At 42.9% G+C, this 14,743-nt stretch overlaps 2 protein-coding genes across 5 annotated transcripts; one reads left to right on the forward strand and one right to left on the reverse strand.

Annotated features, from left to right (window-relative positions):
- The first annotated feature begins 1,330 nt into the window (after nucleotides 1-1,330).
- On the forward strand, nucleotides 1,331-8,323 carry ttll3 (tubulin tyrosine ligase-like family, member 3). Of its 4 annotated transcripts, none has more exons than XM_044022908.1 (13): nucleotides 1,331-1,460; nucleotides 1,995-2,058; nucleotides 2,139-2,260; nucleotides 2,359-2,527; nucleotides 3,135-3,190; nucleotides 3,285-3,413; nucleotides 3,498-3,612; nucleotides 4,688-4,798; nucleotides 4,879-5,035; nucleotides 5,365-5,513; nucleotides 5,650-5,893; nucleotides 6,036-6,471; nucleotides 7,050-8,323. In XM_044022908.1, exons 2-13 carry the CDS (start codon nucleotides 2,043-2,045, stop codon nucleotides 7,809-7,811), a joined length of 2,466 nt encoding a protein of 821 aa, XP_043878843.1. In that variant the 5' UTR covers nucleotides 1,331-1,460; nucleotides 1,995-2,042; the 3' UTR covers nucleotides 7,812-8,323. The 4 variants fall into 4 exon arrangements, with proteins under 4 accessions (XP_043878843.1, XP_043878842.1, XP_043878844.1 ...); XM_044022907.1 differs by lacking the exon at nucleotides 1,331-1,460 and adding an exon at nucleotides 1,488-1,563; XM_044022909.1 differs by lacking the exon at nucleotides 1,331-1,460 and adding an exon at nucleotides 1,586-1,807.
- A 1,681-nt stretch (nucleotides 8,324-10,004) lies between these two features.
- LOC122768757 (class E basic helix-loop-helix protein 40-like) lies at nucleotides 10,005-13,642 on the reverse strand. Its single transcript, XM_044024965.1, has 5 exons — nucleotides 13,233-13,642; nucleotides 13,048-13,111; nucleotides 12,714-12,821; nucleotides 12,117-12,240; nucleotides 10,005-12,014 (listed from the first exon to the last, which is right to left on the reverse strand). The coding sequence occupies exons 1-5, from the start codon at nucleotides 13,310-13,312 to the stop codon at nucleotides 11,098-11,100; spliced, it is 1,293 nt and encodes a 430-aa protein (XP_043880900.1). The 5' UTR covers nucleotides 13,313-13,642; the 3' UTR covers nucleotides 10,005-11,097.
- Between the last annotated feature and the right edge of the window lie 1,101 nt (nucleotides 13,643-14,743).

Raw genomic sequence — 14,743 nt, forward strand, 5'->3', positions numbered from 1 at the left:
CACAAAACAGCAACAATGAAAAGTATAGAAATGGAGGTGGAGAGGCTCAGTGGTTAAGACCGGTACCCTGTGTGCGAAGGACATCAGTGCAATGGTTGCAAGTTCGACTCCACCCCTGGCTGATTGTACTCAATTCCATTGAAAGTTGCTTTGGATTACATGTAATGTAATGTAATTTACTCTATAGTAGAGACATATAAAGACACACACCTGGCTTGTTGCCACATTTTGACTGAATGCAGCTTTAGTGCAGCATTTGGCATTTTCATATATTATATATTTCAATGTATTATTCCGTAGTTGGATCAGACACGGATGTTTTGTAAATGCTGTAAAGCAACTTATAAAGTATATAGAGTATAAAGTAAAATCATGTAATCATTGAATCATAAATGGAGTATTTCAATACAGTCTTCATTCATAGAACATGAATGAACAGTCAGCAGTGAGCAAATGAGGATTCAAGTAACAGTTTATGGACGTTAGTGAGCTCACAACACAGAGGGCTACTACAAATGCTTGGGTGCCACCTTGTGGTAAATTCAGGCATTGACACGGAGTTGACGGTAAAGGGTATTGTAACCCACAGACATGTGCACACGTAAGACAGAGACAATAGAGTGAACAATGTGGGCTTAGCACCTTTTCATTCAATAACGTTAGAGTATCTAATTTAAATTGCTGTATTGACATTGATGAAAATGACATATTTGCCAGTTATAAATTTCATTTTACGGATATGGAATTCTCCATATATTACATAATGTTGACAATCTACTGCAAATATCAGTGCAGTGAGTTTAGCAGCTATATATATGTAGATATATAACAGCTAGAGCAGCTGTCATCTCCTCACCAAGTACAATCTCTAGTTTCTTTTCTGGGGTAAATGCCAGAAGGTTTTGTTTTTTTCTTTGTCATGTTTTGTTTGTCTATGTAAAAATGGAGGAAATGCTTCTCTCCTCTGTCTCGACCACATTCACAGCCATGTGTCTCTGCCTCTTTGCCTCTTCTGCATCTAATCAGGATCAGACTCTTGTGTTTCACAAAGAGTGATGATAATCGTCTGCTTTAATAAGGTCAAGTATACAATTTGACTTTTAAATTTAGTTTTGCAATCTGAAAATTAGGATTTTGTTGTGTTGATTGGACGTGGTGCTGATGAGAGTCTGACTGATTTGTGATCAGCAGAGTTTTGCAGACTTTTCTATATTTTTCCAGTGATGGAAGATCAATATAGGCCACTGGCTAAAAGTTCTAAAGTTGAGTTGTGTAACCACTGAGCTCAGAGCTGCAGTGATATGACCACAGTCTGTTGTTGTCACCATCACGTGTAAGTCACACTGCAACTGATAGCATCAGGCAGGTGATCCACTTTCGTCAGCGCGTGACCAAATGTGGTTTTTCATCCACCTGACGCACGACGGGCGTCCTGTTTCTTCTGGGGCGCGGTTGCCATGGTAACTACAAACATATTGCAGGAGTTTGCGTGGTTGTTATGGGAACTGTGTATGTGGGAACGCGAGGAAGAACGCAGGAGCGAGTGGACGGGCCACAGCGTTTGTATGTTCCTGTAGATTTGGGCTCAGCTCTTTGTTTGACTGCATGTTCGCTGTTAGAGAGACAGTTCATTTTTACGCACGTTTCTGCGCTGTGTGTGCTCTGCTGGCCGTGGGTGTGTGCGTGGGCACTTTGCGTTTTTGCGCATGGGTTATGTCAGTAAGAAACCATACAGCTCAGTCAGCTCGGTCCAGATTCAGATCCCTGCTTGACCTGATTTACATCCCTCTTCTGAAGCAGTGACAATGTGGGTGCCACGTGCCACTTTGATAACAATGGATTCAAAGAATCACAGAAGAGAACCTGATGGGCAGCTATGCTGATAGCAAAACTGTTTATTTTGTATTTTTAAGATCCAATGATATCGTTATCATAATTCTAAAAAAATGTATCTCTTATAGTGACTTATAATGATGTTAAAATTGCTTTTGCAGAAATAACTTGATACTTCTGCTGATCTGGGGAAAACTTCAACAATTAAAATGCAGCAAATGCCAGGTAAGGGCATATTCTATATGCATATATATATTTCATATACACAATTTTTGAACACATTTATATATCCATTTTCACCTCAGTTTTACAGTCCTCTGTGGCTCCAGTGGAAGGGAGGTTAAATCGCAGTCTTGTGTCCAGCCTGCCTGCAATCAGGCCAGACAGGCTGAAAACAGCCAAGGCGCTTGTGGACAAAGCAGTCAAGGTGACTGTAAATGAAAAAATAAATAAGTAAAATGAACTGTATCATAGCTGAACATGTGTCTTCTATAGAGTCAAATTTCCCTTTCCATCCACACTCAGTTGAGGAGAGTGTTTTCAGTGCAGGGGCCCTATCCTGTTATCCGCACTGCCTTATGGGCCAGAGGGTGGGTGGAACGATGTTTGCCCCATCCAGTTCAGAGGCCACCTCATTACCATGGCGATGAGGACTACGATGGTGATGATGGTGATGTCTGTGCTGATGTTACTGGTAAGAAACTAGCTCTTCTGACTATGAAGTTTCACACATAAAACAAAGAAAATATAAACATTAAGTGTGTTTCTGTACAAGTCACAATCAAAGGTCACAACACATAATGTGTCAGTCAACACGGGTCAAAGGTCACAACTGCTTTAACTTTCTCACTCACTCAGGGACCTTAAATTCACCTATTCACAATTCACCCCTCTTTTCCCATCTGTTCACCTGTCCTCATTCACACATTTTTTTACTCAGTAATGGATGTGATTTAAAACTTTCATTTCATTTCTTTTTTCATTTAAGTACAGCAATTCCAAAAAAAACATACTTAAGTAAAAGTACATTTACACTTAAATAACTTTAAATGTACACAAAAACTTACTCAATTGCGGTAAAGCAAGTAAGTGTAATTCATTACTTTCCACCTCTGCAAAAGACAGATTACATGAAACATTGAAATATTCTTGTGTAAAAGCTGCATGACTTAAGCTTTATGTCACCGAAGCACTAGTCCAAATAAACCCCGTCCCCTAATAAATAATCCATGATGGACCTCACTGCACAGGCCCCTGCACACACACACACACACACACACTCTGCTCTTATCTGTTTCCAGAGAGAGGGGATGAAGGTGAGAAAGAGGAGAACTTTGATGACATGTATGAGCTCATGGTAAGAGAACATTCTCATGAAGGTGAGCATGTTACGATGACTGCGTTTTTCAGATGAAAGCTGTGCAGTAAAACGTTGCCTTTCACCGTTTCAGTCGCGCCTGGTCCGGAATGAAACACCCTATTTCCACTGGACAACGCGCCGAGATTACATCGACTGTCGCGGCTTGCGCAGTGACCAAGTGACCAATCACTATGCAAACGTGGGAACTTTCACCACCAAGGTCACGTCTCTCAAGAGTTTCTCATGATAGACTGAAAGATGTTGAGCTGTGGCCATAGTTGAACTTGTTCTGTGTGTCTTTCAGGTGGGGCTCTGTGTGAACCTGCGGAACCTTCAGTGGTTTGACGCTGCAGATCCGGACACCTTCTTTCCCAGATGCTACAGACTCGGTGCTGAAGACGAAAAGCATGCATTCATAGGTTTGTTGTATGACTTCATCAACACATATTTTACACCTATTTTAAGTCATAGATGCAAAGGTGTGTGTTTTTACGTGGATATGGAACATGGAGATATAATATTTGCATAATGATACATCAAGTGTCAAAGACACCTTTAAAGGTCCACTATGTGAGAATTGGTGACATCTAATTGGTGAGATTGCTACTCGGCTCACTGAGCTTCAGGCCACGTCCTTATGAGAAGGAAATGCACAATTTTCCTACACGAGTGAGGTCCATCTAACTGTGGACAGAGAGTCAGACTGTGTGAGTGCAGAGCAGATAAGAACGAGCTGTGGATGTTCAGTGCAGCAGAATGTGTGTGGAACAATCACTCTGACCTGTTTTGTTTATTAAAATAAAAATAGGTTTTGTTTTCTTCTCTTTATCTTACGATTCAACACTTTTTTTCACCCGCGTGTGTGAACTCTCTAAAGACAGGACGTGTCCTGTGATATCTGGCGTCTTTCCAGACTGACTTGAGTTACTTTTCATTGACAGTAGTTGGCAAAACAATCTCCAAACACAAGACAGAGCTGGGAATATGACGCCATCGTTTTCCTAAAGTATCGTATTCGCTGTCTACACAGAAACACGAGGCCAGTGTTGTGAGATTTTCCCACTCTGGGAGGCTTTTTCAAAGAATACAGTTTCAGTTTCCCCTAAAACGCTGTCTCTGTGTGGACTGAACGCCTCTCCAGCAAAGAAAAGCATGCATATTCACCTAAACCTGTTTCCGTGTGGACAGGCCCTCTGTGGCCTTTAATCACTAAGCTTAAACTTTAGTACAAAAACACAGTTTCTGGCTGCTTTGTCCATTCAGGCTACGGTAGAAACAAGACGGCACAAGATGACAGCCTCCATAAAGTAAGGCCCTTACTTAAAGTGTATATCACGACAAACAAACAAAAAAGTATTATGCACTTATTTGAACATAGTTAAGGATTGTTTCTTCAATTTCTGCCTCCTAAATGTGACATACTGGACCTTTAAGATAATCTGTCACCCTTTGTGTTACATGTTATGTTCACCATAATTCCATTCCAAAACTAAGAGGACTTCAGGAGGACAGCTTGCACCAGCCTGCTGCAGCATGTGGTGGAAACATGGAGCAGACAGGGAGCAGAGGTTGGGGAACAAAAAGCTAAAACCAGCACCGCCGAAAGTAAAACAGCTACAAATGCACAGCATCGTATGAAGCACAGAAGAAGTATCATGTAACAAATCCATTCTTTCTCTTCAAAGAGTTAGATCCAGAGATGATTGACACCGCGTTGCACGTGTGTGAAGAGTTTCTCAGTGTTTTAGAGCACGGTGACATTGACGTAACCGTGGAAACGGCCCCAACAGTGGAGGGACAACAGTGGACAGAGTTTCTGCAGAACTACTACATGGTTGTTCAGTGAGTGTGGTTTTGTTTTTTGTGTTTTTTCAGGATGCTTCTAGTTTGCGTTTGCAACAATTATCCTTTTGTGGTTACTAGGAGTGATAATCAGTGTGTGGGTCTCTCTAAGCAATAGACATACAGTAAATATTGTATGTATTATGTTCTTTACACGAACTAGAGTTCATGTTAGGCCTCAGTTTGGAATTAGGAGTTAGTCAGAGTTGAACTTATATTCTTATAAGTCCTATATTTTAAAAATGAATGTAACAATCTGGACATAGTAGGGTCATATAGTATGATAATGTATGTCAATATAAAACGCTAATAAAACCGTTTCTATGTAGTGAAGGTGCCGTGATCAGTGGTAGCGGTGTGTTTGTGGGGCGTTGCCAGGCGATGTTGAACAGACTGCAGGAGTGCTGTCCTCAGCTGGACACAGACGGACTGAGCAACATCTGGATCATCAAACCGGGTGCCAAGTCGAGAGGACGCGGTGAGGATTTCCCCTCAGCAACATAACATTTATACTGTAGAGTAATCTCCTAATTTAAAGTTTCACCTCTGCTCGGCTGCACAACGCTGAAATACTGACAACAATAATTGTGACTGTCATAACAACCATTGTGCAGGTATTATGTGTATGAACCGCCTGGAGGACATTTTGGCACTGATAGACACAGACAGAGCCATGACGAAGGAGAGTAAGTGGGTGGTTCAGAAATACCTGGAACGTCCTCTGCTGGTCCACGGCACCAAGTTTGACCTCCGTCAGTGGTTCCTTGTAACGGACTGGAACCCTCTGACTGTGTGGTTCTACAAAGAGTGCTACCTGCGCTTCTCCACTCAGCCCTACTCAACAAAGACTCTTGACAGGTAAGGCAAGAGGGTCAGACAAACAAGTTAGATAGTTTTTTGGGGGGCTTAACTTACTTAAAGGTTCACTGAGTAGCGTTTTGGAGGGTTGCTTAACCTTATTTAAACCATGATGATAGATCTTGTGCGTTATTTTCCTCAGCTCAGTTCACCTGTGCAACAACTCCATCCAGAAGCACTTCCAGCCGTCTCGTGATCGCCATCCGGCTGTGCCTCTGGACAACATGTGGTCCTGCTCTCAGTTCAAGGCTTTTCTGCAGCAGCAGGGCCGTGGGGCAAAGTGGGAGGCGGTGGTGGTCCCAGGCATGCAGCAAGCAGTGGTTCATGCCCTGCAGACAGCCCAGGACCTGGTCGAGCACCGCAAGGCCAGCTTTGAGCTCTATGGAGCAGACTTTATGTTGGGCAGAGATCTGAGGCCCTGGCTCCTGGAGATCAATGCCAGTCCGACGATGGCCTGCTCCACGGCTGTGACCGCCCGCCTCTGCCCTGCTGTGCAGCTGGACACACTGAGGGTTGTGCTGGACTGGCGGGCGGATTCTAGTGCTTACACAGGAGGATTCCATATAATCTACAAACAGGTGGGAATACAGTATAACACAAGGCAATAGATGGATAGGTTATTTGTTGTTGTTTTCCATCCATCCATCCATCCATCCATCTCCTGTGGCTTTATCCTCCACATGAGGGTCACGGGGGCGCTGGTGACAATACTACCTGAAATAGGGTGGAAGGCGAGGAACACCTTGGACAGGTCTCCAGTCCATCACTGGGCCACACAGATACAAACAACCATTCACCTTCACACTCTCAATTTAGAATGTCCAGTTTGCCAAATCCCCAAATCTGCATGGTTTTTGGACAGTGGCAAGAAACTGGAGAAAAGTCATGCACACATGGGGAGAACTTGCAAACTCCATGCAAAAAGGCTGCTATGTATCAGTTTATAACATTAACATAAGATTACAAAACATTTAGATGTATATATGTAACCTGTGGGCTCACACACTCTGCGTTTCCATCATTATAGTTCTCGTTTAATGAGGCCTGTGTGTGTTTGTAATAATCTTGATAAGGGGTCCAGATCTTCCAGAGGTTTTGCAGGGAGCCATTGGATGGATGTTAAAAGGAGAATGTTTTTCCTTTATCATCCTCCCAGACTGCAGTTGAAGTTCCTCACTATGTGGGCATGAACCTTCTGGTGGAAGGAGCTGCTGTCAGGCGATCCAGACCCCTCCTTCGTGCATTTCCTGCTATCCAGTTCTCCTCAGACCGGACGTCTCCAGAAGAGGTGAAAACAAGACATAAATCATCACATCAGAAGACCCATGCAGTTGCTGCTTCCCGCCATGCAGGCAAAGAGAACCAAACTGCTGAAGACACAAAGGGGCAGCTGACATCAACATCTCCAAAGAAAATGCACGAAAGGAGAAGGGACATTCAGATTACCCAGAATCCCTCCTGTGTCCGCAGGTCCTGTCACACTTGTGTGTCTGATCAGCCTCTGGCGGCACACACCAAACCTCAGAAAAAAGTGCAACGGTTGCGTCTCAGTGCGAACAGAGCCACTCTCGTCCCACGCAGTCTTTCTTTTTCCCTCAGTTCCCCTCACAGCATGCTGCACTGTAAATCTCAGCCCGGCCGAGGACAGGCATCCCATATTACTAGACTCTTTCTACCCCAGATGGTTTCTGAGGCCCAGCACAAGACTTCCACCCAGGCGTTTCCGTCACTCCAGGGTCCCCTCCCTACGCTGGAGATCTTTAGTTTGAAGCCAAACACTGTGACAGGAAATAGTTCCTGTCGTAACCTGACTTTGTCCTCTCGCCGCAGCTTCCACAGGCATCACTCGTTCCTCTGTTCTCACAGGCAAAACATGGCAAAACATAAAGAGGACTATACTGGGGAACATAAACACTAGTGTTACTGTGTGTTCAGAGCAAACGGTGGGACGCTGAGGAGGTTTTGACAAACATTGTTTTATATTTTTTGATGACCTGGATTGTGATTATCAAGGAGTTCACATTGATTCTGATGGTATTAAGTTTTGTTTGAAGAATATATTACTGTATAAGTATACGCACAGGGGTTTTATGCGACAAAAAAGTATGGTGAGGAACTTGAAAACTACCCATCAAAACATTTGGGTCCTGTCCTCAGAATAACAACCGCCAACTTTGATGTTCTAAATCTGTAAATCAAACTGTTCTCCCGAGTTATTCATATTCAGTTGTTGCAATGCTTGCAATGTTTCCAGTAGATGGCGTTAAAGCTTAAAAAATGAAACAGTCTTTTATGGGAACACTTTGCTGGAGGAGAAAGGAAAAAAAAAAAAAAAAAGGGCAGGAAATAATTTGCAGCCCCTACTTAGAAGATGGCATATCTCCTGTTCCAGCCTTTTAATAAAAACAAAGTTCTAAATATGCCATAAAAGTCAGAGCTGTAACATCATCTGTGTTCATGGAAACGTTTTGAAAGTGCTTAGAAAACAGAGCTTCCCTGGGTGATTTAGACACACATAATAATTACCACATATTTGACTAAATGGATTTAGTTATTTATGTTTCAACAATTGTATTATTCTGGATATCAGTCTGGAATGTGTAGCAAACAGAATTTGACATTTTTGCCATCAATTGCAGAGACGGACCGACACAGAGAGGAAAGAAATAATAAGGAGGGATGTGTATCGCATGCATCAGTGGAGAGATTGTGGTTATAAGGCAATCATTTTAACCACGTGGCTTCCAGGAACCAAGCGGGCTACTGAGAAATCTAAACCTTAACTGAAAAATTGCTAAATTGGCAGAAAAATGGGTCAGTTACACCACAAACATCAGCTTGTAAATAGAATCTCATGACAGCATCCAAACATGCAACTGCCTACAACAGACCTCTCTGTTCAGGAGGAACTAATGACATTTGGAGGGCAGGTCGTGTCCTTCGACAAAAACATTTCCATTAAAAGATAAAAAATAAAAAATATAAATATTCAGTTTAAAATGCTCATTTTGTTCATATTTGAAGAACGAGATGAAAGTATCACCGTGAGCATGATAACGTGTCTGAAAAAGCGTGATTACGCAACATAGGCTGAAGTGAAAAACAGTGATTATTGTGATTATGCTTCTATTATGTTTGATAAGCCTCTGTGAGCAATGTACAGATGTGTGGTGGAGTAGAAAGACAGAGAGAGAGAGATCACAATTCTGGCATCACTACATTTCACATTTAAAGTTCATATTCAAAATGTCTCATTGTCATGTGATCATTGCATCAGGGTTTTAATCTCAAACTGTTTCATGTGTTTACTTGTTTTCATGTGCACAGACGGTTTACCAGCAGGAGAGCCGGGCTTCCTTTCTGCCGTTACATCAGTGTTTCCTTAGACATGTTCTCAACTAAAGCTGGACTGGTGATTGAATTTCATTGTGAGATATTTTCACACACACATGCACAAAACTTGTTTTTAGTTAACCTTAACCATCACAACTAAGTGCCTAACTATAACCCTTACCCTAACCCTAACTGTGCGTGAGAGGCAGGGCAGGACAACTCATACAGTGGTTTATACAGATAAAATAATAAAAATTATCAGGCTCTCAGTAATATTTCAATTCGGGGGGGGGGCTTACTTGAAACCCTTACCTTAACCAAAACCCAATTGTAAACCCTTACCCTAAAGTCAGGTCTTAACCCCCTTAAAAAACCCATTAAATTAGTAAGGTGCAGCCAAAATGTCCTAACTTTCACCAAATGTCCTCACTCCGCATGGTTTATACGATTTTTGGTCCTCACAAAAAACACTTACAAGAACACATATACACACACACACACACACACAGGTTTGCACAACTATTCTTTTTGGGACACTGCATTGACTTTTGTTCATTTGGACAGCCTAAACAAAGTGTTATCCTTAAGCTTAACTAGTCATAATTCAGATCTTGGCCCTGTTCCTCAGAAATGACGTTTGGCCTCATTAGGACCAGGCTTTGGACCCCATGAGGACCATTAGTCGTGACAAGGTGTTTTTATGACAGAAAAAGTCCTCAAGAGGAAACAAATGCAATCATACACACAGTCTCTTTCAAACATAAACAGTCAAAGCAAATTCCACGGGAAAAAAAATACTTTATTATACACATATATATAATGTATATCAACATTAATAGACAAAATATGTACATCAAACATCTTTCGTGTAGGTCCCAAAATATAAAATCTCAAGTACCTCGTTCTATAGAAAACTAGTCCTCTGGTAAAACTTACATTCATGTCTCTCCTCGTCACTCCTTTGACTCCAGTATTCACGCGCAGTACAGAGAATGAACATCTGACGTTTATCAGCGTATTCACAAGTAAAAGGCAACAGCAAGAACAAACACCAGGTTTGACTCGAGCAGAAACAGATGTGTTGTGGAGGCAGACCTGGTCCAGCACAGTGCTACACAGTATATGTACACAGTTTCTGAGTACAACAACATACACTTGTCCACACTCTGTCCTCCTTTGATCTCCCCTGATGGACAGAGTGCAAGACTGGCGGGAATCAAAAATGTACATGAGGCTTATGAACAATAATTACAGAAACTCCATCTCAGCCGTCTGGTTTCTAACGAAAACACAAGACTTCTCATTCAGTGTGGTCATGTGACTGTCATTTCTTCATTTCTTCTTCATACTCGTGTCCATAAACACTCAAAGAAACCCCATGTATTTCATGACGACGATGACAGGACATAGGCGACAGACTTTGGGTGGTGTTTTTTCTACTAACATTTGGTGCAACGGTCTCAGTCGGTCGCATGTCTCTGTCGCAACAGCGACAGGTGAACTGCATCAGTGTCGTCAGCATTTAAACTTTTAACAGCAGCATCTAAAACTTGTTCTTTACATTCAACCAAGTGAGAGTGTGTGTTTGTTTGTGTGTTTGCAGGGCAGGTCCAGTTCATATGATACATTAAATATCACTGAGCATTTAACATTCAACGACGAGCTCTGCGTCCTCCTCGAGTGGACGGACGCTGCTCCCCTCTCCACCTCTTCTTGATCATTTCTCCAAGTCCTCACATCTGCTGTTTGATCTGAAGAACAGATGAGAGGAATGAGGATGGATTATGGAACGGCTCAGTTTTTCTTCGGCTTCCTACTACTGTCTCTGTTCTCGAGTACTATAGCGGGATCATGTCTTCATCCGGTTTCTTTCAGTCTTTGGTTTCTAGGTTGAGGGGTGGTACCTGCTTTAATGCCTGAAGGAGGGCAGGGGAGTCCATGGGGGTCTGAGATACAGCTGGGGCTGGAGAGCCTCCCCTGGGAGACAACACCAGCTGAGGTGGAGGTGGTCTTTCACTGGATATTGAGGGCGCGGAGCCTCCTACACCGGGGTAGAGCATGGGCACGGCGCCGGGGTACCAGCATTTCTCCAGCATTGGCAAGTAGGCTGCAGCGGAGGGTGGAATGAGGTAGAAAGGCATGCAGAGGGGATGTGGAGGGGGTGGACGGTTAGAAGACGTGCTCATGTAACTACTGTAACCGCTGGAGGACGATGAAGTTGATGACTCTCCACCCGAGAACAGCTCATCCTCGGACGACTCCACGCGGGGCCGTTTATGGCGCGACTCACCGTCCTCCTGCTTGATGCCGGAGCTCTGTCGCTCTCCCAGTGCTCGCTTCAGCTGGCTCTCCTGGCCGTAGTAATCTGGACGTGCCTGCAGGTCTGCAGATTCGTTCTTCTCCAGCTCTCCTCCATAACCGCTATCTGTGTCTGTGTCACTGCCACTCAGCTCACTGCTCGCTGGAGCGTAAACTCGCTGGATGACAGGTACGCAGTTCCTCCTGTAGCCCTCGCTGGGTTTCGGGGCCGAGCTGGTGTGCATCTCTTTGTGAGGTTGGTGCTGGTGGTAGGTAGGTTCCTCACGCGGTGGGCTCAGAGGGGTGCAGGGTCGGTTTGGACCTTGCAGCACCTCGGCAGCTAATTTGTGGAGGTGACTGACCACATGCGACGGCGTGAAGTCTCCATCGGTCTTGTGAGTGGTGAGAAACTGAAGAATCTCCTTGGCACACATGTGAAAGCCAGAGCAGAACATCTCCTCTGATTTCTCCTGGCTCACGAGAGGCTGCTCTGTAAACACAACAAACAAACCACACAGTCAGACATTCTGCACTCTAACACAAATGGGATGTGCATTTCCACATCTGTGCGTGTCAGTGATCCACGACTCACCAATTTGCATGCCATTCTGCAGCGCCAGGATCTGCTGCTGCTGCTGCTCCAGCAGAGAGGTGAGCGCTTTCACATGCTTCAGTGTGAGCTCTAAAACCACCGCCTTCTCCAGATGGCCCAGAGTCTGTAGGAGACACATACACAGTCAGCACATCCTCACCTCTTACATAACACACACAGGAAGGAACCCGGCTTTACTACCCACTTGTGCATGATATTCAATAGGGCTGAATGAACTGGAGAGAACATCTGCAGCTACTATGCTTAATGAGTGGTTAATGAACTTTGGATCCTCTTTATATAAACATCTCTATATATACTCTATACTCATAGAGTATATCTATGTAAACAGGTGTGCACCATGGCATATATCCTAAATGATAAAGATTTTTTAATGATTTCTAAACTCCGATGAAAACGTATTTGTTCAGTCGTAAATGTAAACATGCAACATGATTATAATAATTAACTATATATTTTTTTGAATGTCCATTTGAACATGACAGCAGACACAGCCTTCTCTGATGACGCACACACAGGCTGTAATAGCCCAGAGCAGCCACTCGGTGGTGCAGTGAATCTCAGCATGAATCTTACCGTGAGTTTCAGGTGTTCTGGTAACAAATCTTTCAGCTGCGCGATGCACTCGTTTATCCTGTCTCGCCTTTTCTTCTCGATCAGCCTGTGGGGCAGTTTGTAGGTTTCCTGCAGGAATGAAGCCAAACAGTAGAGTTTAGGGTCAATTCAGCTGACACACACACACACACACACACACACACACTCAGAGGGGAGGTCTACAGGAGTTATGTCATAGCAGAAATCAGCTGAGCCTTTCTGGATATACAGCTCTTCCATAACCTTGCAGTTCACACAACATTTACTTTATTCAATTTTTTATTAAGAAAAAACAAAAACAAAACAGCATAAATACCTTGCTCTCGTCTCCTCTCTTCATTCCTCGCCTGGGTTTATAGTCATACATAAGGAAATCCCTCCTAAAGGAATAAATACAGATAAAAACAATGAGACAGAATCAAGAGTATAGACTGAATTTAGTAAATGAATATATGTTTTTGTGGTTTTTTTTTTGTTTTTGTTTTTTAAAGTGTGACTTACCCCTGCACGTCTGACAGATCAGCCTGGTGCTTGGACAGAGGAAGAGGAGGAGGAGGCTGCGCGCTTGGAATCCGCTCCATTCTTCTTCTTTTTTTTCTCTCTCTCTCCAGTTACGCACTTAAAAACGAGGTGCTTTTCCAACTCAGTCACAAATAAACACGCATTTATTTGCTCTCACGCTCTTAAAGACAGTTTGTCCTTTCTTCTATATAAATATCGCACAGAAAGAAAAATATCCAGAGGATCACTTAATAATTGGATGTAAAGTCCAGGCGCTGTGCGTCCCGCCGCAGGAGAAGGTAAACCTCTTGGTGGCGCGTTGGGAGAATGGGGGAGGACAGAGAGAGGAGTCAGATAAACCCTCTGACTCTGCGCTCAGCCTGACCTACCTCCGTCACATGAGGCTCACGTGTTAAACGGCGCTGTGTCCTCGGCGGAGGGACCGCCCACTTTGCGCCGATAAGGAGCCTCAGTGGGCGGACGACCGCGGACGTCAGAGTGGGAGGCGGCGCGTGTCTGATCCCGTGTACCACCATGCTGAAGTGTATGGAAACACGGCGGTGCGCGAGGCGCGCCAACGCGCAGGGAACGTGCTGCTGGCGGCGAACCAGAGAAGCTGAGCTGCTGCTGCTGCTCGTGCGGGTGAGGGTGAGGGTGTGGTGGCTCATGATCCACACTGCTCATGTCAATAAATCATCAAATATAAGATCACTAAAACATCAGAGGCGCAACGAAGAATCATAATTAGAGGATTAGGACAATTAGACGACACAACCAACAGATACCTCAGTATTTTAACAACTACAACAAAAAAACAACATGAACTCTGCTCAGCTGTTTCTATATTATTTTAACATATATATATATATATATGTATATTAAACGAGCAAAATTAGTCCAAACAAATGGAAATACGTCGCCAACAGTGACACAACAGACTATTGTACATCCACCGCACAATGATATTGTCAATAAAATCAGAACAAAAAAACTGATATGTATGTATAATATGTATTATACATATTCTTAATATTATAACATGTATATAATGTTTCCAACGTTTTACCTTATTTTATTTAAGTCGTGTTTGTCATCTTATATTGAAATTTATATGTTATATATATTTTAATATTCATTATATACATATAATATATATATTATTTCTATTTATTATACAGATATACTACACACAGAAAATGATATACATACTTTATATGTATATATATATATGTACATACAAGTACAACATATATGTATATGCATATGGCATAATATTTATTTGTTTCCACTTTTGACTATCTGTTTTTTGTTTTATACTTGTTTTTAACTTGTCTGTTTTTATACTTACATTTAAAGAGTCGCAAGACAATGGGAATTTCTCCTATGGGGGGGATGTAACAATAAACTTAAATCTAATAATGACACTAATAATAATGATGATGACAAGAATAAGAATAAAAACACGTGTAGTGGTGTGTTATTATCCACCTTGTTGATTCACATGTCTGCAG

Source organism: Solea senegalensis, linkage group LG4, assembly GCF_019176455.1.
Source record: "Solea senegalensis isolate Sse05_10M linkage group LG4, IFAPA_SoseM_1, whole genome shotgun sequence".
Lineage (NCBI taxonomy): Eukaryota > Metazoa > Chordata > Actinopteri > Pleuronectiformes > Soleidae > Solea > Solea senegalensis.